The sequence below is a fragment of the Pipistrellus kuhlii genome, unplaced genomic scaffold, assembly GCF_014108245.1.
Source record: "Pipistrellus kuhlii isolate mPipKuh1 unplaced genomic scaffold, mPipKuh1.p scaffold_m20_p_8, whole genome shotgun sequence".
NCBI classification, from domain to species: Eukaryota; Metazoa; Chordata; class Mammalia; order Chiroptera; family Vespertilionidae; genus Pipistrellus; species Pipistrellus kuhlii.
The window spans coordinates 70,363,304-70,390,354 of NW_023425584.1; the positions used below are offsets into that span (position 1 = coordinate 70,363,304).

General features: G+C 51.9%; 1 protein-coding gene across 2 annotated transcripts; it reads left to right on the forward strand.

Moving 5' to 3' along the window:
- Positions 1-155: 155 nt before the first annotated feature.
- On the forward strand, positions 156-22,647 carry CSNK1G2 (casein kinase 1 gamma 2). 2 transcript variants are annotated; one of them, XM_036424171.2, is made up of 12 exons: positions 168-455; positions 13,092-13,526; positions 19,644-19,684; positions 19,798-19,867; positions 19,956-20,104; positions 20,237-20,471; positions 20,550-20,635; positions 20,706-20,790; positions 20,920-21,068; positions 21,367-21,450; positions 21,558-21,664; positions 21,786-22,647. In XM_036424171.2, exons 2-12 carry the CDS (start codon positions 13,343-13,345, stop codon positions 21,838-21,840), a joined length of 1,245 nt encoding a protein of 414 aa, XP_036280064.1. In that variant the 5' UTR covers positions 168-455; positions 13,092-13,342; the 3' UTR covers positions 21,841-22,647. The 2 variants fall into 2 exon arrangements, with proteins under 2 accessions (XP_036280065.1, XP_036280064.1); XM_036424172.2 differs by lacking the exons at positions 21,558-21,664; positions 21,786-22,647 and having other exon boundaries at positions 156-455; positions 20,901-21,068; positions 21,367-21,440.
- The last annotated feature ends 4,404 nt before the right edge of the window (positions 22,648-27,051 follow it).

Sequence of the window (27,051 nt, forward strand, 5' to 3'; positions counted from 1 at the left end):
CGCGGGTCTCCGCGGCCGTGCGCCTCCGTTAACCCGCGGGCAGCGGCCTACCAACCCCGAAGCGGCCGCAAAGCGCGGCGGCCGTAGGTCGGCGCTACCTGCTGCCGCAAAACGGCGGGCGCGCCGCTCGTCCCCACCCCGCGCTGTGACGTCGACGCGCGCCCAGCGGTGGCGGCGGCTGCGCAGTGGGCGCCGCGCCCTGCCCGCGACGCTGGTGGCGTAAGTGAGGTCCGCGGCGACGCTGCGAGCCGGGCGAGCCGGGCGCCCGCGCGGCGGGGACGGCCCGCGCCCAACATGCGGAGGCCAGCAGCGTGGGAGCGGTGGCTCGAGCGGGCGCCGGAGCCGGAACGAGAGCGGGGCCCGTAGCGGGGGACCGCGTCGCGTTGCTGAGGGAGTCCGGGCCGTCCAGCTCGGCCGGTCGGCCACTGGGCCACGGCCACGGCGGAGGCCGAGAGGTAACGACGCGCGCGCCCTCGCCTGCTGCCGCGGCCGCGCGCCCGGCCTTGCGGCCCCACCCCCGCGGTCCTGGACCCGCCGCCCCGGCACTCAGCGGACCCCTGCACCCCGTCCACCCCCGCACCTCAGAGCTCGCTACCCCTACGATCCACTCTCTGGGCCCCCGCACCCCAGATTCTTGTGCCCGTACAACCTGCGAACCCACACTCTGAACCCTGTAACCCATACCGCCACAGATCCCACAACCCGGACCCCGTTTCACCATTTCCCTGACCCCACACTGACTCCACTGCACCTACAGCCCTCTGACTCTCATACTCTTACTTCTTACCCCTTTCTGCTTTCCAGTCCGTGTCCCCACCCCCAGTGACCCCCAAACTTAGGCTCTGTCACCTTTACACTTACTGTTCCCCAGATTTCAGGCCCTTACTCCAGACCCCCACTGTCCCCCACAACACCCTCCCCCCCCTCCCCCCGCCCCCGCCATCCCCCGGACACCCACTCCTCCAGCTCTCTCCCCTGGAGTCCCGCCTCTCATCACCCGTCCTACAGTGGCATACATATTTCCATCCCCCTTTGTGGTCCTGAAGGTCTTAGGGGGACAGCCGGGAGGGGGTGCTTTGAATAGGGAATGGGTGTGTAGCAAGGAGGGGCCTCATCTGGGGTGACCTGTTGGGGGGTGCTGCTCAGGAACTCCTGGTTTTCAGCCTGGCTCGTCCCCCGCCTTGGGCCCTCCCCACTGGCTTTGTTTTCTGGAAACACTTCAGATCCCAGAGGGGTGGTGGGAGGTCTGTGTGCCTAGCCTTCTCCACAGGCCACACCGATCCCACCCCTGATCCCTTCCCTGCCTGGGACAGCCCTTCCTCGGCCCCTCTGCCCCAACTCACTTTCAGGGGTTAGGGGCTGGGGGCCTAAGAGGAAGCCTTGCAGAGGTATCCTGGGCAGGGATTGTTTGCAGAAAATGGCCCTGGAGCGTTTCCTGCGAGTAGGTGGGTGGTGGGTGGAATCTGGCATTCCCCCCCCTCCCCCCCAGTCCCTTCCACAGGGGTACCCGGGCTGGCTGCACATTCATCCAGGGGTACTCCATCTGGGGGGGCTCCAGCTCTGTCTCTGCCGGGGGAAGGTGGGGGTGTAGGGAACTTCACGGACAGGCTCCGTTGGCATGTGCAGGCCCCGGGCTCAGGGTGTGAGATGAGTGGGGAAGCACAAAGGCTCCCCATCCAGGGGAAAGCCACCTGCCAGGAGCTGCTCTGGTCAGGGAAGGGGTGGCCGCTGCAGGGGATGGAGCACCTCTGTGAAGAACAGATTGTGAGTCAAACCCGCAGGTTTGAAAAGGGGAAGTTTGTTGTGGTTGCCAGTAGTTAGTTTCTGTTTCTCACTGTGTCTCCACCAAATTGTACTCTGAGATGGGAACTGCTCTGGACTCTTTAGGCCGGGTGACGGGCAGGGGCTGGGTGCAGTGTCCCCAGGTACTTACACAGCCCTCCCTGGAGTCTCCAGGACCCCATTGTTTGTCCCTCACCGTCCCAGGCCTCTACCCTGTGGATTCTGTGGCCTTGTCTCTCAGGAATGGAATGGGAAGGCTGCTGGGGTCACAGGGGATGGGCCAATCCCAAGTTAGAGAGCCAGCTGTGTCTGCTGCCCGTGGAGGTGTAAGTGTGTGCAGGAGTGGGGAGGCCAGAGGAGCTGACTGGATTCTCCCCCACAGCAGTAGGCGACAGCAGGCACAGGTCTGATTTTTCCGCGCACCATTGGCAGTCAGCCCTTCACTTGTAAAGTGGCTTCTTGTCTGGTTCCAATCCCTCTAATTTCTCTGAAGCAGATGGTGACGGGCATCTCATTACCTGGCTCTGGGCGTCCCTGCGCTGAGACAACAACCCTGTGCAGACTGACTTCTTTGAACTGCTGGTCTGGTTCCATCTGACTCTCCTTCTGATTACACAGTAATTACCCCTGGGTGGCAAGAGGAAGCAGGTGAGGTTTTTAAAAACTGAAAAACCTCCCTCTGTGCTCATCCCAGCGTGGGGAGCTAGCATGCCAGTCAGTAATTTGGGAAGCAAGGCACCTGAGAGGAGTCCCAGACAGCTGTGGAGTCAGTTGTATTGCGGGGCTTTACTAGTGGGTTTGAGCAAGGTTCCTACGAGGCTGAACTTAGGGACCGTGGCATCTCCCTGGGATACCACTTGTCCCATGGTTAATTTTGCCATCATTTCTAGGCCCCCACATGCTGCCCTCGGCCACCTTAGGAGCAGCAGGGCTTCTCGTCTTGGTTGTGGTGGGGTTGGGTCCCTGTCTTGGCATATCTTTTCTGGGTCCTGAAAACCCACAGGTGAGTAGGCAGGACAAGGAGCTGGGCTAGGGAGGGGCAGGAGAGATGGGGCTGCCTCGGTGACATTCGGTGGGTTGGCCACCTTTGTTTTAACCCTGAAGGGGAAGGCAGGTCCTTGTGAAGGAGCCCAGCATGTGGTTGGGATCTGGTTCTGGTGATGAAGCAGTGACGGGGCCTTCATTCTCTGTCAGTGGCCACTGTCGTGCCCAATGGAGGCCTTGCAGTCATGAGCTCTGACTGCTTGGTGGGGACTGTCCCTGTGGTCTCTCCATGCTGGCACAGCTCTGGATTCCTGAGCTGAGACCTGATTGGTCTAGAAGACCCTGCTTTGGACAGCTCTGCATCTGTCCCCTCCCATTTGGAGAGCTTTGTGGAGCCTTGCTGGGCCACTTCCTGAGTCCCCACTGCACAGATGAGGAAGTCGAGGCCTGAGTAGCCTGCTGGAGTCAGGAGGATCTGGCTTTGATGAGGCTCCTTGTAAATAGAGTGCTACAGTTCTGGGACCCAGCCCAAGGCAGGCCTTCACCCTGGCTCTCCTCTCACCCAGCCTCTCTCTAGATCTTGTCTTGGGTCCCCTCCCTCAGAACGCCTTAGGGCAGTGTGAGGTCCCTCGTAGCCTTCCCCCATTCAAGACAGCCTTCTTGGGATGAGTCCTTTCTTATCCAGGAGTTTAGTGGCATCCACAGTTGGAGGCCATGTCATGGTAAAAAGCAGTCTTATTTGCTGTCGGTTCTTGTCAGCCTGTGTCCAGAGACAAATGAAGTGGCACACCAGACCCGGGATGCAGTCTGCTTCTAGGTTATATCTCAAACTCCACAGAAGCATGTTGACATGGAGGAGGGAGGGCTGAGGCTGGCAGATCACGTGCAGGCTTGAGAAGGCTCCCATTAAGGGCAGGGCAAGCACTGCTCACTTGGGGTACAGCCACCCCAGTTGACAAGGACCAGAGGATGCAGGGCTCATTGTGTTTGGCCCTGAGGGCAGGGCAGGACTTCTGTCCTTTTGTCAGCTCCACCTCTGGAAGCAAGAGTCTGGCATAATGTTTTAAGAAGATTGGAAGAGCTGCCCCAGGACTTGCTATTGCGGGGCAGCGTCGCTTAGGGCCCCAGCCTCCACTGGGACCTTGTCTTGGAGGTAATCCTGAGATGGGAGTGTGACTTGTTTCTCTACTTGCTGTGGTCCTGCCAAGGGCAAGATGGCAGGCACATGATGAGGCTCTGCTGGGCTAGACAGTGGCATCCAGTGGCTGCCTTGAGGAGTAGGCCTCACTTCCAGGCTGAGAGAGAGGCCTGTGGGTGTGGTCCTAGACCTCATTCCTCAGGTCAGCCAATATCTCTCAAGTTTTCCCAAGTTCACCTGGGCACCTTGGGGACTAGGAATCCCACACAAGATTATGGGCTGGGGCTCACAGAGAGACTAGCAAAGACTCCTGGGGTTGATGGCTTCTGAAAGGTTCCTGGACAGCAGGTTTTTACAGAGCCTTTCCCCTGTGGTGTGTGAGGTCACCCTGGGTCTCAAGGACCTCCTAGCGACAGGGCTTTCCTCAAAGCAGCCCCACTTGTGACAACCATAGATGTCCCAAGGTCTCAGGCCCTGGGCCCAGAAAAGACATCCAGCTGCTGGGCCCAGGAATTGGAAGTCTAAGGAAGGAGGTGGAGAGGGGACTGAGAGAGGCAGAGCATCCAGTGGCTTCCCTCAGGGGTAGGCCTTACCTCCAGGCAGAGAGAGAGGCCCCTGGGCTCCTCTGCACCCTCTTGGTCTTGTCCCCACCTCCAGGGGTGACGTTATACCTGCCCTGCTTTCTCTGGCTTCTTATACAGGCTAGGCACTGCATCTCACATCCCATAGGACATCTGCTAGATGGGAGACAGCTGGGGAGCTGATTAGAGGACTGCCTTCCCTATTCTAGGAGAGCAAAGAGCACAATGGACAGGGCAGCTGCTCTGCTGCCCATCTCCAAAGCTGGGAGTCCAGCCCCACTGGCCCTAATGTACTTTGTGGCTTGTGCCCCTTGCTTGGCAGGCTGCAGGGGGACTCCAGGCATCTCCCAGCCTTGGGCCTCACTTCCCCATCTGATATGGTCACGATGGTACCTGGCTCGTGGGCAGTGACAGTTGCTTGGGAGGGACAGATTACTCAACACCTTCAGCAATGCTGGTAGCTTGGGGTGTGAACTGTGTGTATAGTTGTATGCCACTAGCCTCATTAAAAAGCAAAAACCAATGGGTGAAACTTATTTTAATTAACCCAATCAATTTATTTATTTTTGATAATCCTCATCCAAGGATATTTATTTATTTATTTATTTATTTATTTTTACAGAGAGGAAGGGAGAGAGATAGAGAGCCAGAAACATCAATGAGAGAGAAACATCGACCAGCTGCCTCCTGCACACCTCCCACTGGGGATGTGCCCGCAACCAATGTACATGCCCTTGAGCGGAATTGAACCTGGGATTCTTCAGTCTGCAGACCTACACTCCATCCACTGAGCCAAACTGGTTTTGGCTATTTTTTTAATACATATATTTTTATTGATTTCAGATGGGAAGGGAGAGGGAGAGAGAGAGATAGAAACATCAATGGTGAAAAAGAATCATTGATCAGCTGCCTGCTGCACACCCCCTACTGGGGATCGAGCCCACAAACAGGCATGTGCCTTTGACTGAATCGAACCCGGGACCCTTCAGTCCGCAGGCTGAGGCCTATCCACTGAGCCAAACCAGCTAGGGCCCAAAGATATTTTTCCTACTGATTTTTAGAGAGAGTGGAAGGAAGAGGGGCAAGAGGAGAGAGTGAGAAACATCAAAGTGAGAGAGTCACATCGATTGGTTGCTTTCTGCACAAACCCTGACCATGTCCAATCTGCAACCCAGGTATGTGCTCTTGACTGGAGTCAAACTTGCCACCCTTTGGTGTTCTAGGAGTTGCTCTAACCACTTAGCAACGCAGGCCAGGGCTTAACTCAATCAGTATATTTAAACATGTAATGGGTGAGAGACAGCTTATTCTTTCTTCTTTGATATAATGTATTTTAAACTGATGTTTATCAATATTTGCACAGTAAATATTCATTGAAATGCTTGGTTTTAAGAAATACACAGATTTGGCCCTGGCCATTGTTAATATATAATAAAAAGCATTCAGATCTGTAAAGAATTTTGTGAGTTTATTTGAGCCAAACTGTTGATATATGTCAGGAAGTAGAACTTCAACGAATTGAGATAATGCTCTGGAGAATGGGGAGTTCATACCTTGTTTTTATAAATTTACCATCAAAAGGAAAATACATAAGTGGGTTACATGAAATTCATTTGTGATAGATTAGGGAGGTGGGAGAAAGCAAAAGTGAAATGATGGACATATGCTTTTTTTACATACTAGATGGATACAGCATAGTTTAACATAATTAACAGTTGATGATTAACTTGATAACAATAACAATGAGGGAATATCTGGGTGCCCTGAGGGGTCCAGAAAAAAAAGGGAAGTTACAAGTTACCCAGACATTTCACAGATAGGTTATCTTAGAAGCAAAAAGACAAATGGGCTCAGTAAAGATCTAAATTGATCTTTGTCGGGGAAAGTACTGGCCTAGGACATGACTACCCGCTATAACCTGTTTGTAGTTAAATGTTTAATTTTCAAACCATCTTTTGTGGTTATTTTAGGTCTTTGAGTTTGCACAGCAGCCATGCAGGCCTTCCCTGAACTATTCAGGTTAGCATATGGCCCCTTTCGTCCACACCATGGTGGCTCAGTTGGTTGGAGCATTGTCCCATACATGAAAAGGTGGCAGGTTTGATTTCTGGTCAGGGCACATACCCAGGTTGCAGGTTCCATCCCCCGTTGGGGTGCATGTGGGAGACATCTGATCAATGTTTCTCTCTCCCTTTCTCTAAAAAATCGACAGTTTAAAAAAACACAGATTTGAGTAGAAAATGGCACTTGCCGAGAAGTCTGTCAGCCCTGCTGTGGGTTCTACACTCCCCGCTTAAGCTTTAGCCCGAGGATGCTGGGAGCAAAACAGCTTTGTAGAGGTATGGCCAGATGCAGCAGTGTAGGTGCCCAGTCAGATTTAGTTTCAGACAAACAACCCAAAATTGCTTGGTATAAGTATATTCCAAATATTGCATGTGATACATTTACATTAAAAGCTATTCGTTGCTTATTAGGCTTTAGTGGTAACAGGGAGCCTGCATGTTTATGCCTGGGTGGCTGTGCTGGTGTGCTGGGCCCGGGTTTTGATTTGGTGTGGGCGGCTGGCCAGCCAGGTGGGAGGTAAAATCCTTACGACTGAATGGTGGCTTCTAGCCCAACAGCTGGGTGTTCGCTGGGTATAGGTCCTCAGGCCCCATCTGGCTACTGGCACTAGCATCTTGAGGGGGAACTAGAAATCTGGGTTTTTAGTAGCACCTCAGGTAACTCTGATGCAGCCTTCTTGGTGTTGGTGGCTGTTCCACCCCTGGGCTGATCAAAGTCAAGGTGCTGCCTGTTCAACAGTGTGAGAAAGCTGCATCGTTGCGTCTGTGGCCAGAGACAGGACTAGGCAGCTCTGGGGTCTCTAGGTTTTTATCTGGTCACTAGTGTGCCTTGGCCATCAATGTGGGAGGGTGTGTCCTAGGGGGTTGGCTTTCTGAGCCTCCAGGTGAGCAGGAGCCTCGTGTGTTTACAGATGTGTGTAAGCCTCAGGTGAGTGGGAGCTGTGTAGTCATCTTGACCAGTTTAAAGCACTTGGGTATACTGTGTGAGCTTACGCCCCCTGGACAGGGGGCCAAACCTTTCTTGGGGAGTTGTGGGAGCTCTCTGCATACCGTCAGGCCTCACCCAGGGCCTCTGGGAAGGGCTGAGGCTGGCAGGTTGGTGTCAAGTACTTACACCACGACTCAGCCCTCCTTCTCTCCCCACTGTCTTGCCAGTTTCTGTGCTTGTTACTTTCTATGGGTACACACCTCTGATTCCTTTGTGACAGAAACTTGTTCAACACGGACCTAAGGGCAGGAGGTGTGGCTCTGGCAGTGACCCGTGCCCACTGAACTTCGATCTATGTAGGGACAGGCCCTATTCTTCAAGCTGCCAGCCAGAGTCACACTCATTGGGCCTCCAGCACGCCCCCTCCTGGAGATAGAGCCCACAACCCAGGCATGTGCCCTTGACTGGAGTTGAATGTGGGACTTTTCAGTTCAAAGGCCGACACTCTATTAACTGATCCAAACTGGCTTAGGCCGTGTGGCCTTTTGTATCTTACTGAGTATCATGTGTTCGAGGTTCATTCAAATCATAGCAAGTGTCAGTGCTTCACTTCCTTTCATGGCTGAGTATATTCCAATGGATGAAGCACACTTTATCTGTTCACCGGGTGATGGACGTTCAAGCTGTATCTGCCTTTTGGCCTTTGTGAATCATGCTGTGTGGACGTTATGCACAGATTTGTGTAGATGTGTCTTCAGTTCTCTTTGGTGTGTGCTGAAGAGCTGGGTTCTAGGTCATAGTTGTCTCCATATTGAACTGTTTGAGGAACTGCAGACTTTCTCACAGTGGCTGCACCATTTTACGCTCCGTCCACCATGGATGAGGGTCCACTCCTCCATATCCCTCAAACGCCTCCCCTCCCCACCTCACATTTCAGTGGCTTCTCTTCAGCCATTTCTGTCCTGGACTCTGACCCGTCAGCATGGCATCTCTGCCTTCTCAAAATCTGGGAACGCTGACCAGGTTCTATAACCCTGCCTGTCCTCTGCCCTGCACTTTCCAGAAAACCAGAAGTTAAGAGCAGATGCCAGTGCCCCAGTCACTGTGGTGGCGCTGGCTAGGTCCTGCACTTTGAGACTTTCACAGACAGATAAAGACAGCATGCCAGCCTTTGGCCTTTGGTCATAGTGAGTTTTGCAGTTGGGCACCCTTGATTGTCTCCCAAGGAGGTGAGTCTTGAAGTGACTGAAAGGTGTCTGATTTGAAGGGTGTCTTACCCCAAGAGAGCTAGCTGGCCCTGTCTCCCTCCTGCATGGTCAGGTCCCTTGAGTGGGACTGGCCCCTACAGGCGATGCTGGGCCCACTCCAGTAAAATCAGGGCGCTCTGGGCAGTGTCACTTTCCATGTGTTCTGACCAGTTTGCAGGCGTCTTGGGGGCACCTTTATTTCCTCCAGCATAGGTCCCCCCAGAACTTCTGGCAATGAGGATATCCAGCCCTGCATGTTCCTAACTTTGCACCTGCTAGGTGGGAGGCGAGAGCATCCTCCCCATCCATTTTTTCCTACCAAGGCTGATTTTAGGAAATGCAAAAGCATTGTTTTCATTGTGCTCACTGGGAGGGAGGAAAGTAGAACTTGAGGAATGCAGTGAGGTGGGTCCTGCCCTGGATCCCCAGCCTCAGGAACCATTTCCTGAGTTCTTGCCCACCTTACGGGCAGCTTTGGAGGGTGCACTGTTTGCCACTTTGTTTCTGTGCAGGAATCGTTTCCTACCCTGCAAAGGGCGGAGACAGGGTTACACCTACATGGCTGGCACTAGTACTGCTCTGGCTGTTCCTCTGGGCTATGTGGCCTGGATAGAGAACTTAATTTACCTAAATGTCAGTGTTTTCTTTTACGTCAAAGTCCCCATTTCCCATGGTGTCACCGCTACTGAATGTTCCTTTTCTAACCACAACAGGCTGAGAAGTGAGAGCCTTTCTGCTAATCTGCATGTCAGACTAGAAAGGCAGAGCGATGTGAGGCCATCTATACCTCCTCTGCATCTCTGCCTTCTTTCTCTTGGATCTTTTGGTCTATTTGCTATCATTTGTTCACCAGTCTCTGAGTTTCTGCATACTGCCACACAAAAGGCTGCTGTGTCCTTGAGGAGCTTATGGTTTGGGGCAGGAACTCAGTGACTGTGTGAGTGCTGCCCCATGGAAAGGGGGTCAGTGGTGACATTTGCATAGGGACAATGGCTGGGCACCACACTTGAGGGTGAGGGAGGGGCAGGAAGAAGCTGCTGGAGAAGATGGAAATTTGAAATTTTTGTTGTTAATCCTCACAATAGCATATGTTTTTATTGATTTTTAGAGATTAAAAAAAAAACATGTGAGAAATGTCAATTGGTTGCCTCCCATAGGCACCCTGATTAAGTATCAAACCCGAAACCTAGCCATGTGCCCTGACTGGGAATGGAACCTGTTACCTGTTGGTGTATGGGACGACGCTCCAATAAATGGAGTCCCCAGCCAGGGCCAAGGTTTGGGTTTTTAAAAATAAACTTTATTTTAGAACAATTTTAGATTTACAGAATTATTGTGAAGCTGATGCTGATTGCTGAGTCCCCCCATCTTATGTCAGTGTGGTACCTTTGTTACAGGTGATGAGCCAGGACTAGTTCCAGAGCAGCTACACACCAAGGCAACTCTGCCTGGAAGGCGTGTTTTTATGACCCAGACTGTTGCTTGACTTTGGTTGCTGTGATCTGAGTTTGTAGCTGCAACCTTGCCTTTTTGTAATCTTAATTTTGAAAATGTTTTAAGACTGTTGAAAGCATGCAAGAAAAGTACCTGTTACCCTCTGCTCCTCATGGGCTTGCTGCCACCTGTGGATGTGTTTGCTTTTCTTGAACTGTGTGAGAGCATCCTGCCACTTCGTGACCATCCCCCGTGATCTCTGGTCCTCTTCCAAGAGCATCGATGGGTCTAGTCCACCTTTCCATGTTGGGTGCAGTGAGAGCTGTCCCTTCTCACAGGGGACAGCCCCTTCCTCCATCAGGTCCTGGTCAGGACTTCAGGCAGGAACTCTGCACACCCTCTGGGGCAGCACTGACTGGTGCTCCCACCCCAGATCACTGCTCAGGCCACCTGCTTGGCACACTCAGTCCCGTGTCCATCTGCTTGCTGATGGCACTTCTTCCAGGTTCAGCTGTCTCTTCTCCCTTCGTCTGTAACTTGGTGCTTTAAGACCCATTTCTGCTTAATCTTTTTTGACACTGGCCTTATCTCCAGGAGCTGTGTGGTTGGTTCCTGTGCAATATTGTGGGGCACTTCCTTCCTCTCTGCCATGACACGATGTTCAGGTGCCCTGGGACTTCTCAGCTTCAAACCCAGGGTAGGCAGGTCTCCTGGGTCCCTCCGGAGTTTTGATGCTTAGATTCCAGGACGTGGCACACCGGGTGCTCATGGCTCCTGGGGTGCTGTGTTCCTGGGCCCAGGTGATTCCTGGGGAGGAGGCGCTGCCTCTGCATGTTACTGAGTCCCCGGGTAGAGGTAGGTTCCTGCTGTGGGGGAACACGGGAACATATGTGTCCAGAGTTGCAGAGAAGGGTCTGTAGCCAGGATCATCTGAGTCTTGGTGCTTCCAAGGCTACATTCACAACAGGGTCCACTGTGCACTGTGGGAGGGAGGCTGCCTGTACCTTCCTCAGACTTGTTCTGGCTCTGGTCTGGGGCTGTGCTAATGATGTCAGCCAGGGACTGTGACATCACTGACTGGAGATGGTCAGAGAAGAGGCCCAGCCCCTGGCCCTGACAAGATGGAGGACCCCAAAAAGAACAGGGCAGGTAACTCACATGAGGTGCGCATTGGTGGAGAAGCAGGGCCCTGACTTGGAGCATGAATCTATGAGACACACTCACTGTGAACACAGGCGGGACAGCAGCTTCCAGGATCTGCCTGGGGATTATGTCAGTGTGGAATTGAATTTGGCCATGTGGGTCCACACGGAGCCCACACCCCTGGAGGGCCTGCCCTCTGTTGGGGACACTAAGGGGTGAAATTGGGGGCCATCCTAGTGTGGTTGAAGATAAAGGAGGGATGAAAGGTCCCTTCCTCCAGGATAATTGCTTTTAACTCCTGGATTGAGGTCAGACACTCCATTCTCCTGAGGCTGTAGGTCACCTGCTTTGTCCAGGTGTGTGTTGGGCTGGGCATTCAGCTCTGGTCCTAGCCCTAACTCAGACTTTTTCCCCTCAGGCAGGTGCTTGACTCACTTTGCTATCCCCCTGCAGGTCCCAACTGGCTCAGAGCTTCCGGGAGAGGACCCAGAATACCCCCATGTAGCTGGTGGGTGGTGAGGCGGCAGCTCTTGTTTGTGGGGTGAGCAGGGGCTGGTGTCCTTGGGGAAGGGTCAGGCCCCTCACCTGCCTTCCTATGCCCACTGTCCCCTGAAGGTAGTGTCTGTATATCTTCCCTGTGTAAGAGGGCTGTGTGGGCCCAGACACACTGCAGTGGGGGTCACCGGGTGATGTTGGGGACTCAGGGAGGGCAGTATGTACACTGTACTCTGTAGTCCTGGCTGGCTGCTGTCTCTCCGTAGCTGCCTGGGGCCAGGTGTGTTGGTGCATACACAGAGTCTCCATGCTTTTGGGGCTGTGACCCTTCTCCATGTTGGTTGTGTGCAGGTCCAAGGGTCACATGCAGGTTAGGCACCTCCATGTGCCTGGTTATGCGTGTGGTCCCTCTTGAGAGGACTGCTAAGCATGGTAGAGCATGGACATGTGTGAGGTATGCACATGTGTGAGCATGGGGAAGGGTGTGCATGCGCGTGTGTGTGTAAGCACAGGAGAGAGTGTGCGAGCATGGGAAGGTGTGTGTGTTCACTGCACCTCGAGTCCTGCTGTCTTGTAGTCCCACCTCTCCATGAACACATAGCTGGGATACCCTCTATGAGGTGCCTATTCCTTCTGGCTCTGAGGCTTGGGCCAGCTGTTCCCAGAACCAAAGCCAAGGGCTGACAGAGGACTCTGTCCTTGGCCTGGTACTCAGAGGCCCCCACTCTTGTTCCCTTTCGTCATTGCCAGAGCCCTGTTCTGGCTTCAGGGTGAGGGAGCCCCGGGCCATGGGTTGAGATTCCCCTGGGGTCCTTGCCCCCTAGGCCTCATGGTATCACTCGCATCAGTAGCTGGTCAGATCCTCAGTCAGTGGCGAGGAGGGCGCTCTGCGGTCTCTCCTCTTCCTTCTTCAGAGGAACGACCCCTTGGCTTGGGGGGAAGGGCTGTGGGCAGAGTGGCCCTTGCTTCTTTCTGCATCCAAGTTGGGGCTCCTTACCTGGTTCTGGGGCCTCTGTCACTTGATTAGACTTCACTCTTCCCAGTGCAATTGTCTTTGAGCTGTGTTGTGGGCCAGCACTCAACAATGCACATCTATACTACCTTGATACATGGAAATCACAGTGGCCTCTGTCCCTGATTGTGCCTTCAGAGGTCTCTCCAGAATGCCATCCTGCTGTGCCAGCCCTGTTAGTTAATGCCACTGTGCCATACTGTGCTCTGGACCCTGGGCTGTATTATGGGTAGGTGGGTAGTTGTGTCTCAATCTTTTAACCCGTGTCTCTGTTTTCCCCCCAGCTGGGAGTCACAAGATTTGAGGTGGCGGGACCTGTCAGCAGAATGTGTCCTCCCCCTGCGTGCAACTTTGAGGCCACCGAGATGAGTTCCACGGCCTGGCCCTCGCGAGTACCCACATCTCATTAGCCAGGAGTCCGCCAGGTGCCATGGTGTGCTAGCCCCAAAGAGCCGCCCGTGACCTCAGGTCTCCATAGACCCGGGATTTGTACAGCAGCAGAGTCACCGTGGAGAGGCCAGGGTACCACAAACTTATGGATTTTGACAAGAAAGGAGGGAAAGGGGAGTCAGAGGAGGGCCGGAGAATGTCCAAGGCCGGTGGCCGGACCAGCCACAGCGTCCGGAACACGGGGACCAGTTCGGGGGTCCTGATGGTGGGCCCCAACTTCCGGGTCGGGAAGAAGATAGGCTGTGGCAACTTCGGGGAGCTCCGGCTAGGTGAGCCCCGCTCATTTGCATTCGGGGGATAGGGTGGGGGGAAGGCTGCCCAATGAGGTCGCAGTCACTTGCAGATGGCCTTCCTGATTATTGTGATCAGGACACAGGTAAGTGTGTATGTGTGTTCTGTTCCCCGAAGAGGAGGTTGGGAGGTGGGGTAGACTCCCGACCTCTCCCCTTGTGTCTGAGGAACAGCTCTGTTGGAGGATCAAAGTATGGGAGAGCTGACATAGAAGCCTCCAGGGTCTAAGCTGGTGCACTGTTTAGCATTTGGTTGTCAGGAGCTGTGAACAGCCCCAGGTTTGGGGTTTCTGAGTCCATGTACTATTAGGGGCTAGTGCCCACCCCTGTCTGCTGGTGGGAAGGTCATGCAGGACGGGCACTGGGCTGTCACATCAGTAACTAAGACTGTGGTGGGTGAGGGAGAGACAAACACCTTCCCAGAGCATGGGCCCCACATGCTCAGCCCAGCCTACACAGAGGGACCTGAGCAGCATGGTGGCCAGCTCTTCAGCTCCCCCTGACGGAGCTGCCCTGCTGCCCTGTGAGGGTGCACATGGGTGTGTGCACATACTGTCCCTGTGGGGCTGGGGAGAGCGATACAGCTTTGTGGACTCAGACACCATCATGGATCCTGTTCTTTGGTGTTTGGAGCAGCAGCCTAAACAGTCCAGGTCTGCACAGAAAGATGAGTGGGCATTTTTAGGGGTGGGTGTGGGGGGAGTGTGTAGCAGCTTTTGGCTTGAAACTTTTTTTCTTTTCTTTTTTTTAAAATATATTTTATTGACTTTTGTACAGAGTGGAAGAGAGAGAAACAGAGAGCTAGAAACATCAATGAGAGAGAAACATCGACCAGCTGCCTCTTGCACACCCCCTACTGGGGATATGCCCGCAACCAAGGCACATGCCCCTGACTGGAATCGAACCCGGGGCGCTTCAGTCCCCAAGCCGACACTCTATCCATTGAGCCAAACCGGTCCCGGCTTGAAACTTTTTTTTTAAATTGAATACATGTTCTTTTCTGCCTGGCTTCTTTTGCTCAGTGCATTTTTGAGAATATCCATGTTGTCATGTGTGTCTGTAGCTAGTCACTCTTTGTTATTTTGTCCATTTGTATGATTGTTCTCCATTTTGTTCTTCCATTCTCCTGCTCAGGGATATTTAGCTGTGCCCAGATTAGGCTATTATGAATAAAACTGTCCTGAGCATCCTTCTCAAAATCTTGTGTATGAGTGTTTTTGTTAAAGCACTGAGTCACAAGGGTCGTATGTCTTAAGAGAAACTGCCAGACCGATTTCCAGAGTGGTTGTATACTTTAATCTCCTTCAGGTAGCATATGGAGTCTGGTTATCCCACATCCTCACCAGCACTTGGAGTTGTCAGACTTTTTTCCTTGTTAGTGGATGTGAAGTGCTGTCCCTGGAATTTATTTGCATTTTCTTGATAACGTTGAGCATTGTTCTCAAATATAATGTGTCTTTTTCTGTTTTGAAGATATTCTTTGGTTTCACATTTTGATTATACATCATTTAGGTGTGGTTTTCTTTGTGTCTATCCTGCTTGGGATTCATTGGGCTTTTGGATATGTTTATTGACACTTTTAAATTACATTCGGAAAAATTTAGGCCATTATTTCTTGGTGGCTTTTTTGTTTGTTTGTTTGTTTTAATATATTTTATTGATTTTTTACAGAGAGGAAGAGAGAGGGATAGAGAGTTAGAAACATCGATGAGAGAGAATCATCGATCAGCTGCCTCTTGCACACTCCCTACTGGGGATGTGCCCGCAACCAACGTACATGCCCCTGACTGGAATTGAACCTGGGACCCTTCAGTCCGCAGGTCAACGCTCTATCCACTGAGCCAAACCGGTTTCAGCTATTTCTTTGTGTTTTTGCTGCCTCAGTTTACTGTCTTCTCCTCAGACTCCAATGTTATGTTAAGAGTGTTTGATGCTGTCCCATAGTTCCTTAAGTTCTTTTCCATGTTCTTTCCATCATCCCATAGTTCCTTAAGTTCTTTTCCATGTTCTTTCCATCATTTTCTCTCTTTGCTTCAGTATAGATGGTTTTTATTGCCCTGCTGTAAGTTCACCTTTTTCTCTGCAGTGTCCCATCTAGTGAATATTTTATTTCATACACAGTATTTTTCACTTCCATTTGACTCCCCTCCTATTCTCTTGAGATTTCCCATCTTGTTTATTTTGCCCATTTTTTTCTTTAAATCCTTGAACACACTTATAACTATTATAAATGTCTACGTATGTGATGTATTTCACTTTGTTTTTCCTTTTTACAGTCCTGTTTTTCTCATGTCTGATAATGTTTTATTGTATGTTGGATATTGTGAGTGCCACGTGCCACAGACTTAAGTCTAGGTTGAGGTTGGTTTTAAGACTTATCTTGACTCCATTAGGGACTGATGTTGGTTTTGTTAGGATGTGCTGAGAGAGCAGACATTACTCCAGGGCTGGAGTTGCCCCTCTCCCCACAGGTGGGCTTTCTTAGTCTAAGGTCAGGGAAGTTCAGGGAGGCATCTCTAGCAACGTGCCATCTTGTGTGGCCTCTGGAATCTTCTTCCTGTTCATAGCCCCGATGGAGTTGTTCTCTGCTAGGCCTTGCAGACTCTCTCGCCTGCTGCATGCATAGGTAAAACTGATAACACGAGCATTGGTGAAGCTCTCAGAGCCCAGAAGTCTATAAATCCACAGACTGCAGAGCACATGTGCGTGCTCACTTTAAGCTCAGGCTGGACTCCAAGGACTTTGGCTCTCCTAGAACTCATATGCAGTCAAAACATGAAGTAACAACAGGACAGAATAAAATGATCTTTTACCATAAAGGACCGGTTAGACTTCATGATTGTTTAAAATGTCTTTCACAAAATGTTGTTATGAGCTGGAACAAACACAGACTATGAAGAAATATTTTCAGAGCACCATTAGACAAAGCGCTGATGTTCAGGATATGTGAAAGGACAATAACTTGATAATAAAAGGACAGACATGCCAATTAAAAATGGGCAAGAGATTTGAACAGACACTTTGCATAAGCAGACAAATGGCCTGGAAGCACAGAAGGCATCCACCTGTGCAGTACAAGCCAGCAAACCTACTAGAGAAGTGATTAGCCTGTCCACAGGCAACATTCACTACGGCTCTGCTTATAACAGAAAACTGGAAACAACCCAGGTGTCCCCATGCTGACTGGGTGGGACCCCTTGAAGAAATAAGGCTTCATTCAGCTGTCACCAGGAACCACGGATATGCTTCACCACAGGAATTGAGCACATCATGCCATGTGAAAGGAACCGGTGGGAGAGAACACACCAGATGATTCTGTCTTGGTGCAGGTGGGGGTGGACCAAGAAGGGGTGTGAGTGGTGGGGACATTCTGTGCTTTGATAAGGGTAGGTGCAGAGGGACACACATTGATCAAAGCTCATCAGATGGCACCCTTCAGATGTGTGCATTTTTTAAAAATATATATTTTATTGATTTTTTACCGAGAGGAAGGGAGAGGGATAGAGAGTTAGAAACATCGATCAGAGAGAAACAACGACCAGCTGCCTCCTGCACACCCCCCACTGGGGATGTGCCCGCAACCAAGGCATATGCCCTTGACCGGAATTGAACCTGGGACCCTTCAGTCCCTATCCACTGAGCCAAACCGGTTTTGGCAGATGTGTGCATTTCTTGGTAAATGTAATATCCCACAGAGCAAACAAGAACTATATATACATACACTAGAGGCCCAGTGAACAAAATTCGTGCAAGGGGCTCGGTCCCGTTCCCCCCCTCCCCCATTTTGGCAGCCGCTGCCTCTGCCTCAGCCCCACTGCTTCAGGTCTGGAAGGTCATCCGATCTAATTAGCGTATTATGCTTTTATTATTATAGAACTTGAGCTGCAGGCTGGAGTAGCTACAAATCAGAGATTCATGACTGATATGCAACAGAACAGATAGCAAATTGTTCATTGTGTAATATAGGCAGTTAGGATGTAGCTGTTCACTGAACAGTTCCTTCTGTTTTTCTGTGTTTAAGACTTCCATAAAAAAATGGTGGGGTCGCCCTTGTCAGTTTCGATAGAGTGTTAGCCTGCAAACCGAAGGGTCTCTGGTTAAGTTCCAATCAGGGGCACATGCCTGGGTTTCAGGCTGGGTCCAACATGCTGGAGGCAGCCAGTCAATGGTTCCCTCTCATCACTGATATTTCTATTGCTTCCTCTCTCTTCCTCTCTGAAATCAATAAAAATACATTTTAAAAAATGGTGGGTGAAAACACAGGTGGGACACTTATTTTTTTTTTATCAAAACCCAAGAATCAGGACTAAAAGGAGGCTCCCTTTTCCTTCTAATGGGTGTCTGAAAAAAACAATGCCAATCGTATGAATGCTAAAATTCTTCAAGTGTTCCTGGAACAAATCTTAACAAAGATTGGGCAAGCTCTCTCAGAGGGACAAAGCATCACTGGGAGTTCATTCCCAGGAGTGGATGGGACAGTTCGTAAGAGATGTTACCACCTCCAGTTCGGCTACAGACTCCAGGACACCCTTCAGGGCTTTGAGAATCACCATGGAAACCAAGGACCTAGAATAGCCACAACAGAGCAGAAGACACATGCCCACAGCTGGATGCCACAGTGGTGTGGACTTCTTGGCACACAGAAGGCAGTGGCTGTGACCAGTGGAGCAGACTAACGCTGGGGAGCCCTGGCATCAACCTCTGAGGTGGAACACATTGGTGTCTGCCGCCACGTGGGCGGGCAGGAATAGCTAGAGTGAAGATGTCACCCTGACTGCCAGCTGCAGCAGGCAGAGTAAGGTAGGCCTTGAGGTGTGGACATAGTGTGTGGCCACGTTTGTGGTGTTCAGGACCTGGTGATGGTAGTCTCAGGACCAAGGACAGGATGACACCGGGAGGGGCCACTGGACCAGAGATGGTGGTACAGGGGTACATGGCACCGTGCACAGTAACTCAGATGCATATGAGTCTGGATTGGGGTGGCCCCTTGACTATATGGCAGGTCACCCAGCAGTAGTGGCTGGACCGTCTGGGTCTCTGCTGGCGTTAGAGACTATAACAGGAGAAAAAGTTCTGTGAGGTTGGCTGTTAGCTCTTCCTCTGTGGGCACCTGCAGGTCCTGGTGGGTGGGCTCAGTGAGGCCTGCCCCGGGTGATCCCTCACCTGAGAGGGGTGCAAGTCTCCTGCCTGGCCTGCTGGGCTCTGTTGCCTGGGGAAGCCAGCCTGGCCTTTTGCCTGCTGGCATCATGGGCAAGGTCTAATCTGACACAGCCAGCCTGGAAGTGGGGGGGCGGGGAGGGGCTGGAGGAGGACACAGGGCACCTGGGGTAAGTCCTCTGCATGTCATGACAAACCTCTGGGTAAGGGGGGGTTCTGGCCAGTGTCCTTTACTCCACTGTCATGGGGAGAGGGGTGGGGGAGGAAGGTGCTGGAATGAACAATGGCTGCGGGCAGGGGGGGGAGGCAGAGTGTGGTCCACTGGTGGGAGGGACCTCATGGATGGGCATTGGAGGGACACATGGGCTGGTCCAGACTTTGCCACCTCCTGTCTGCAAGATCCACGTAGATTCATTGAGGAGACTGTACCCCTGAGGTCGTGGGGATGGAGTGATGGGAGGTGGGAGATGCTTAGAGGATATGGATGTCTTTGGTTCCCACTCCTGCAGCGGGTGTTGAGAAGGGCCATGTTCCATTTTCTTTTATGGGGAAATTGGGGCACATTGGTGTGCTTGGAGGGATAGCTGCTTGAATGGTGGAGGCGGGTTAGGGAGACTGCTTGGGTAACCTCGATGGGGCTGGGGAGGCTGGGATCTGGAGAACATAGGTGGTGGTGGGCAGAGGCTAGAGGAGAGAGCAGCAGTAAGATAGGGTGGGGGCTTGAGATGTGAGGGCTCAGGGTAGATGGGGATACCCAAAGGGGTGTGGATATCTTGCAGGTATCCTTTTCACTCGTAGGACCTGGAAGGCCAGGGCCAAGTTCAAGGGGGCTACTGGGGAACAGAATGTGCCCCTTGAGGGGGGGTGTCGTGCAGGGTCTGGGTGGGGCGGAATGGGGGCTGAGGGGTCGTGCTGTGCTGACTTCTCTCTCCTCCCCAGGAAAGAATCTCTATACAAATGAATACGTAGCTATCAAATTGGTGAGTCCACGCTCTTCACTCAACAGCAGAAACTATCCCCATGTGGGGTCTGGGCAGGAGGAGGGGCGGTGCTACACCCCAGGTAACTCTCTACCTCCTCCCCGTCCCTCCAGGAGCCCATCAAGTCGCGGGCACCGCAGCTGCACCTGGAATACCGCTTCTACAAGCAGCTCAGCTCCACAGGTACGGCCGCGCAGGGCAGTGCTGGGCGGGCGGGGACCGCGGGGCCTGCTGCAGGCGCCGTCGGCATCTGTGCGTGCTCCACCCGCAGAGGGTGTCCCTCAGGTCTACTACTTTGGCCCGTGCGGGAAGTACAACGCCATGGTGCTGGAGCTGCTCGGGCCCAGCCTGGAGGACCTGTTCGATCTGTGTGACCGCACATTCACGCTCAAGACTGTGCTCATGATCGCCATCCAGCTGGTGCGGGCTAGGGGACCCCTGGCTGCAGGGTGGGATGTGGCCGGGAGAGGAGTGGGGTGGAGCCTGGGGAAGGGAGCTGCGGGAGGGGCCGGGCAGGACCCACGCAGATGGATACGCTTGCCCACTGCCCAGATCACGCGCATGGAGTATGTGCACACCAAGAGCCTCATCTACCGCGACGTGAAGCCCGAGAACTTCCTGGTGGGGCGGCCGGGCAGCAAGCGGCAGCATGCCATCCACATCATCGACTTTGGCCTGGCCAAGGAGTACATCGACCCCGAGACCAAGAAGCACATCCCCTACCGCGAGCACAAAAGCCTGACGGGCACGGCGCGCTACATGAGCATCAACACACACCTGGGCAAGGGTCAGTGGCACAGGCGGGGTTGGGGAGGGGGGACGCACTGACCTGCTGTTCTCCTGCTGAACTGCTGTTTCCCCTCAGAGCAGAGCCGCCGTGACGATCTGGAGGCGCTAGGCCACATGTTCATGTACTTCCTGCGTGGCAGTCTGCCCTGGCAGGGGCTCAAGGTGAGCCAGGGCGTGTGGGTGAGGGGTTGGCCGTGGCTCCCAGTGATGTCGCTGACCACTCTGCCTGCAGGCGGACACGCTCAAGGAGCGCTACCAGAAGATCGGGGACACCAAGCGGGCCACGCCCATTGAGGTGCTCTGCGAGAGCCACCCAGGTGAGGGCTTTCCGGCCAGTGCTGTGTTCCCTGCCCTCGCTGTCCCTGTTGCCCCAGCCATCCTCCCCTCCCCCCACGAATCCCCGCCCCTTGCCCACATCCACCCCCAGCCCCGCTGACTCTTCTCAGAGGAGATGGCCACATACCTGCGTTACGTGCGGCGCCTGGACTTCTTCGAGAAGCCCGACTACGACTACCTGCGAAAGCTCTTCACAGACCTCTTCGACCGCAGCGGCTTTGTGTTCGACTACGAGTACGACTGGGCGGGGAAGCCCCTGGTATGTGGGAGCGGCCTGGGGTGGGCCGGGCCTGGACAGGGCCTTTCCGCGCCGTGTGAAAGATTTGGACTTGGAGGGCTTTTCCTTGGATGTGGGGGTCCCTGGGCATTGGGGATGTCGGGCCCCACATGTTGGGATGAGACCCTAAATGTGGAGGGTGGGACCCTGGACCTGGGGGTTGTGCCTTGAACTGGAGGAGGACCCGAGTACCTGAGGCCTTGGTGCAGATCCAGGTAGGACCTGGTTCATAGGGGTGGAGTGGTGCCCACCTCAGCACCTTGTCCTGCCCCTCTTGCAGCCTACGCCCATTGGCACAGTTCACACCGACCTGCCTGGGCAAACTCAGCCTAGGGAGAAAGCCCAGCTATACAGCAAAAACCAGGTGAGGCGCCAGGCCGAGGACCCCAACAACCCTGTGGGGGCGGGGGCGAGGGTAGGAAGGTGGTTGGAGATCACACCCACGTGACTCCTCTGCTGCCCACTCACCAGGCACTGAATTCCACCAATGGGGAGCTGAATGCTGACGATCCCACTGCCGGTCACTCCAACGCCCCCATCACAGCGCCCGCAGAGGTAGAGGTAGCGGATGACACCAAGTAAGACCCCGGGCAGTGTCGGGGGCGGAGAGGCCTTGGGGCCAGCTGATCCCTCCTTTCTGCTCTGCACCCAGCTTGCCCCTCCCACCCGTGTCCACGTCCCGCACTCTCCTCCTTCCAGGTGCTGCTGTTTCTTCAAGAGGAGGAAGAGGAAATCACTGCAGAGGCACAAGTGACGCCGGCCGTGGCTCCGCACCCTCCGCGGCAGCTCCGGGAGGAGCTCGTCTGGGTGGCCACAGCCAGGACCCGGACTGTGGCCCGGAGTGCTCCCCCCGGGGGTGACTTCCTTCACAGAAGACTCTGGCCGAAATTTCTACACCTGTGTCTAGTCCTCCCTTCCAAGAGCATTAACTATTTAAAACAAGGAAAGAACACACACGGCCTCTGCCCTGCGCCCCTTCGCCATGTCTGCTGAAGTGAGTAGTGTGACCTGGAGGCCCCGGCCGCCGTGCCGTCCAGCTTGCCCGCCCCATTAGTGTCATAAAGTCTAGCTCGTCTCCCTCTATCCAAAGGCCATTTTCTCGAGGGGGCGCTGTGGGGCATTGCTGCCAGGGGGGAGCCCCCCGGGCCTCCCCAAACCAAAGGGGAAGGCGCGGTGGGAGCGGCACCCCAACCAAAGGGCTGCACCACAGCTCGGACGGTGTGGCCACAGGCGTCCTGCTGCACCTCTCCTGGAGCCCGGGCAGCCAGCTGCGCGGCCACTTAGGCCAGGGCCGTGCCCGGCGTGAGGGCTTCTTGTGTCTGCTCAGTGCCACTGGGCCGCAGGAATCAGCGCCTTAAAGCCCGTCTCAGCCCGCAGGTGCGGCAGAGGCCAGGCAGTCACAGCCGGGCGGGCGGAGCCGCTGGGGCATTGGCGGAGGTGTGTGCATCTAGGTGTTGCTTTACAAAGTGTACAGAAATGGCACTTCTGTTTCTCTGATGCTTCCTGGAAGCCATAGAACTTAGGGGCTTTTTTTAAAAAAAAATAAAGGAAAATGAAACCAGTTCTGAGTATAGTGTTGGTCTTTCTGAGAGGCTTTGCTGAGACGAGCAGCAGTCAAATGCCCGCGTCCCTGGGAAGGGACGGCCTAGGAGGTGGAGTCAGAAGAGGATTTGAGTAGCCAGGGAAGAATGGATGGTCAGAAACAAAGGGACAGAACTAAAGGAGCTGGATTTGGTTGTGTTCGTGGTGGGTAGGCAAAAAACCCCTCGGCTGCTGAATGACAAGGGGAGATCACAGTGCAGAACAGCAGGTGACCTCGCCAGTCATGCACACTCAGCATAAAGCACTGAATGGCTTGCTTTCCAGAAGAAACAAAGTACTTGTTATATCAGGATGGTAAGTTGTTTGTTTTTTTATATATTTTTGTTGATTTCAGAGAAGAAGGGAGAGGGGGAGAGAGAAACATCAGTGATGAAAGAGAATCATTGATTGCCTCCTGCACACCCTCCACTGGGGATGAGCCCGCAGCCCCTGCAAGTGCCCTGATGGGGAATCAAAACTGTGACCTTCCGATTCATAGGTCAAAGCCCAGCCACTGAGCCACGCCGGTCAGGCAGAATGATAAGTCTTGAGTGCACCTGAGCACTGAGCGAGCGGAAAGAGGCTGAGTGCAAATAGGACAGCTGGGTGGCTGTGGACTGAGTGTGTCTTCCATGTTCATAGGTTGGCACCCAGTGCTCGGGGACAGCGTTATGAGGGGGCCTTTGGGAGGTGGTCAGTGTCAGATGTCTAAGGCTGGGACATCCACAGCAGGATTGGTGTCCTTGTCAGGAGAGGGAGAGGCAGGACTCTCTCCAGCATGTGAGGAGGCAGCGGGAACGCAGCCAGGAGCAGGACCCTCACCAGGAACAGCCCTGCTGGCACCTTGACCTCAGGCTTGCAGCCTCTTCCACTGTGAGAAACGTCTGTGGATTGTGCTGCTCAGGGCCACCCTAGCAGACTCAGATAGTGCCAAGAAAGCAATGATAAAAGTCAACATTCTTGAAAAAGTTTAATGGGATTTCCAGGTCTTGAAGACAATGGCAGATTCTTAATTGACCGGCCCAGCATTTTCTCCTCAAATAACAGAACCACCAGAAGATAGATCAAGTGTGCTCAATACCTTGTTCCCACTTCCCCTGTGGGATCTTGGCCTCTGCCCACTCCTGCCCTTCAGGTCTCGTGGGGGATACAGGCAGGAGGGCTGGTCAGAGGCAAAGGGGGATTTAGGGAATCCAGAATGTGGTCCTCCCACCTGCAGATGGGAAACCCCCTCCCAAGGTGAGAACCGCAAAGCCCAGGAGAATAGCCAGACTTGCCCCCAATAGCACTTGGTGTGAAAAACATCTTGGATTAGAAATTCATAAACTGATGGCAGAAATGGGCAAGAAAAAACGGAAAGCAGTGGCTTGAACTCAGAAAGGAAATCTGAGAAATTATTTTAGAAACAAAGAATAAAATGCAAGGTGCCAAGACTCTGCGGAACGGCTTTGGAAGCAGGAGAACGAGCATGAAGGGTGAGGCATCAGGAAGGTGGCGGTGATGGCAAACAAGGCAGGACATGTCATTCAGTCCTCGAAGAAAATCAGAACCAGTGTTTAAAACTTGTTCAAGGAAACATTCCCTATACCAGTAGGCAGAGAAAAGGCCTGAATCTCCAAGGTGAAGGTACACCTGGGGACATTAGGAAACCATCATGTACACAACACAGCCTAGTGAAATGATTCTGGTTTAAAGATGATCATCCTCAGGACCTACAGGTAAGAAGACAAAACAGTTCACCAAGTCAGGAGAACTTGTCATCAGATGTTTCAAAACACACATGAAGCAAGGTGACTGGATTTTAAAGACATTCCTGATGAGAGCTGAGTTGTCAGCATTGTTCCCTTCAAAGTAAGGTATCCTTTGGTCTGGCTGCTTTTAAGAATTTGTTCCTTAGATTTGTTATTTGATGATGGTGTTTGGTTTTCTTTGTATATATCCTGCTGTACATTGCTCAGCTTCTTAGATCTTTCAGTTAATATCTTTCATCAGTTTTGGAAACTTTCCTGCTTTTTATGTCTTCCAAGTTTTTTGTTTTTGTTTTTTGGCCAATTTTCTCTTTCCCCCAATACAGATACCTATATGTAGGACTATTTTACATGATCCCACAGGTTTCTGATATTCTGTTCTGTTTTTTTATTTTTTGGATTGTTTTACTATCTTTGGATATACAGAGAGTCACTAAATTAACAATGGGTTGATTTATGATTTTTCAGCTTTATGATGGTGCAAAATTGATACTCATTCAGTACTTTGAATTTTTATCTTTTTCCGAGCCAAAGTTCAGGTTATATGTGTTCTGAGCATGTTATCGGTGAAATAGGTTAAGCTGTGCTGTTTGGAATGCATTTTGACTTAAAATATTTTCAATTTATGATGAGTTTATTGGGCTGTAATCCCATCATAGTAAGTCAAAGAGCATCTGTTATTTCTTTTGTGTGTTTTAACTGCTCTCCATCTACCCATTAAATTCTTTTTAGATATTTTTAGTATTAGTTCCCATTTCTCCCTTTGTAGTTGAAATCCATCTTTTCACCTTTCTGCTCCATTTTCCTCTAACAGATTTATAGCAGTAACTTTATTGTACTTGCCATCTAATTCTAACAGGTCTTCTGTGTGACCATTTCTGTTGGCAATTTCCCCCTCTTGTTTATGGTTAATGTTTCCTTTGTGTGTGTGGTGAGACCACATAGTGGCTGTCAAGACACAGCACAGTATGACTAACTTTGGTCATCACACTGTGTGTCAGATCCATGACTTCCTCCGGTAACTGGAAGTGTGCCCTTTGACCAACATCTCCCTGGTCCCTCACCCTCAGGGACCACCATTCCACTTTCTGGTTTTATGATTTCATCTTTGTTTTGTTTTTTTAATTTATTTTTAAAATATTATTTCTATTTTTATTTTAGAGAGAGAGGAAGGTTGAATGATGGAGAGATAGAAACATCAATCAGCTGCCTTTTGCACGCCCCCTACCAGGAATTGAGCCCACAACCCTGGCATGTGTCCTTTACTGGAATCGAACCAGCAACCTCCTGGTGTACAGGAGGACACCCAACCAACTGATCCACTCCAGCCAGGGCTCAGTTTTGTATTTTTTGAGGACCTTACACGGTTTTCCATAGTGGTTGTCTATATATGATTTCTGTAGCGAATGTGTCCTTTTCCAGTGTTTATTTTACTGTAATTATTATTTTTAATCCTCACCTGGAGATATGTGGGTATTGTTTTTTTGTTTGTTTGTTTTTTAATTTTAGAGAGAGGCAGGGGGAGAGAGAAACATCAAACTCGCTTCTCCCTTCCCTACCCCTCCTCTCCCCCCTCCCCTCCCTATCCCCTCCCTCTCTCTTTTTCTTTCTAAATATATCCTTGGGTGAAGATTTTTAAAAATTCACTCTGGCCAGTTTGCACAGTGGTTAGAGCATCGGCCTGCAGACCCAAAGGTCAAGGGTTTGATTCTGGGGCAAGAGCACATACCTTAGTTGCAGGTTTGATTCCCAGTCCGTCAGTGCACATGTGGGAGGCAACCAGATGATGTCTCACATAAATATCTCTCTCTCTCTCTCTCTCTCTCTCTCTCAATCTCTCTCTCTCCCTCCCCCATCCCTCCCTTTCACGCTCTCTAAAAGTCAATGGGAGGAAAAATCTTTGAGTGAGGATTAAAAAAAAATTAAGCATTTTAATTTACTTGGTTATAAACCCAGCAAAGAAAAACACTGTCCTTTCCTCCCTCACCTCAGAAAAACCACCACCAATTTCTTCCTGGGGCACTGATGGCCTTAGCCCTCCCTTGTCAGCATCCAGATATCCCTGTTCGATCCATGGAAGTTCCAGTTGCAGGAAATGCCCCACCATTTTTTTCACTACATACACTTGGCAAACCAACTGCCAGCACTACACAGGGTAGGAAATGAGTCAGGAAGAACATAATGACTTGACTGGAAAGCTAACTAACCATATATCCTGGGTCTGCCAATTGAGTGAGGATATTAAGGAAATGTACAATTCAAGGAGGAATTCTTTTTTTATCTCTTAAGTTACCGGCATGTTTATACTGGAATAAATCATAGAGGAAGGTGAAAACAGCCACATAAATGAAAACTCCCTAGAACTAAAAGCAAGCTAAACAAAAGGCCAAATCACTTACTCCGTTTGTGTTTTTTGTGGCTGTGAGCAATCTTCAATCTTCATAAATTAGGGAACAGTTTCAGTGTAAGAGTTGTGTGTGCTTTGTTGTTAGAATTTGTTGCCAACAATCACCATACCTCTCATGTGAGATCTTGGGGTATTTTTGCAGGGAAAACTCTTATTTGGAGATGTTAGAGCCTCCTTATTGGGTATACAAAGGGATTGGTGTGAGTCTCATAATAACCAAACAAGCCTT

Excerpts from the sequence above, each read along its gene's own strand:
- CSNK1G2 (XM_036424171.2), top strand. The coding sequence starts at position 13,343 with ATGGATTTTGACAAGAAAGGAGGGAAAGGGGAGTCAGAGGAGGGCCGG. Across the intron at positions 19,685-19,797 it reads AATACGTAGCTATCAAATTG|GAGCCCATCAAGTCGCGGGC; the intron begins GTGAGTCCACGC and ends CCGTCCCTCCAG. Across the intron at positions 20,105-20,236 it reads TCATGATCGCCATCCAGCTG|ATCACGCGCATGGAGTATGT; the intron begins GTGCGGGCTAGG and ends CCCACTGCCCAG.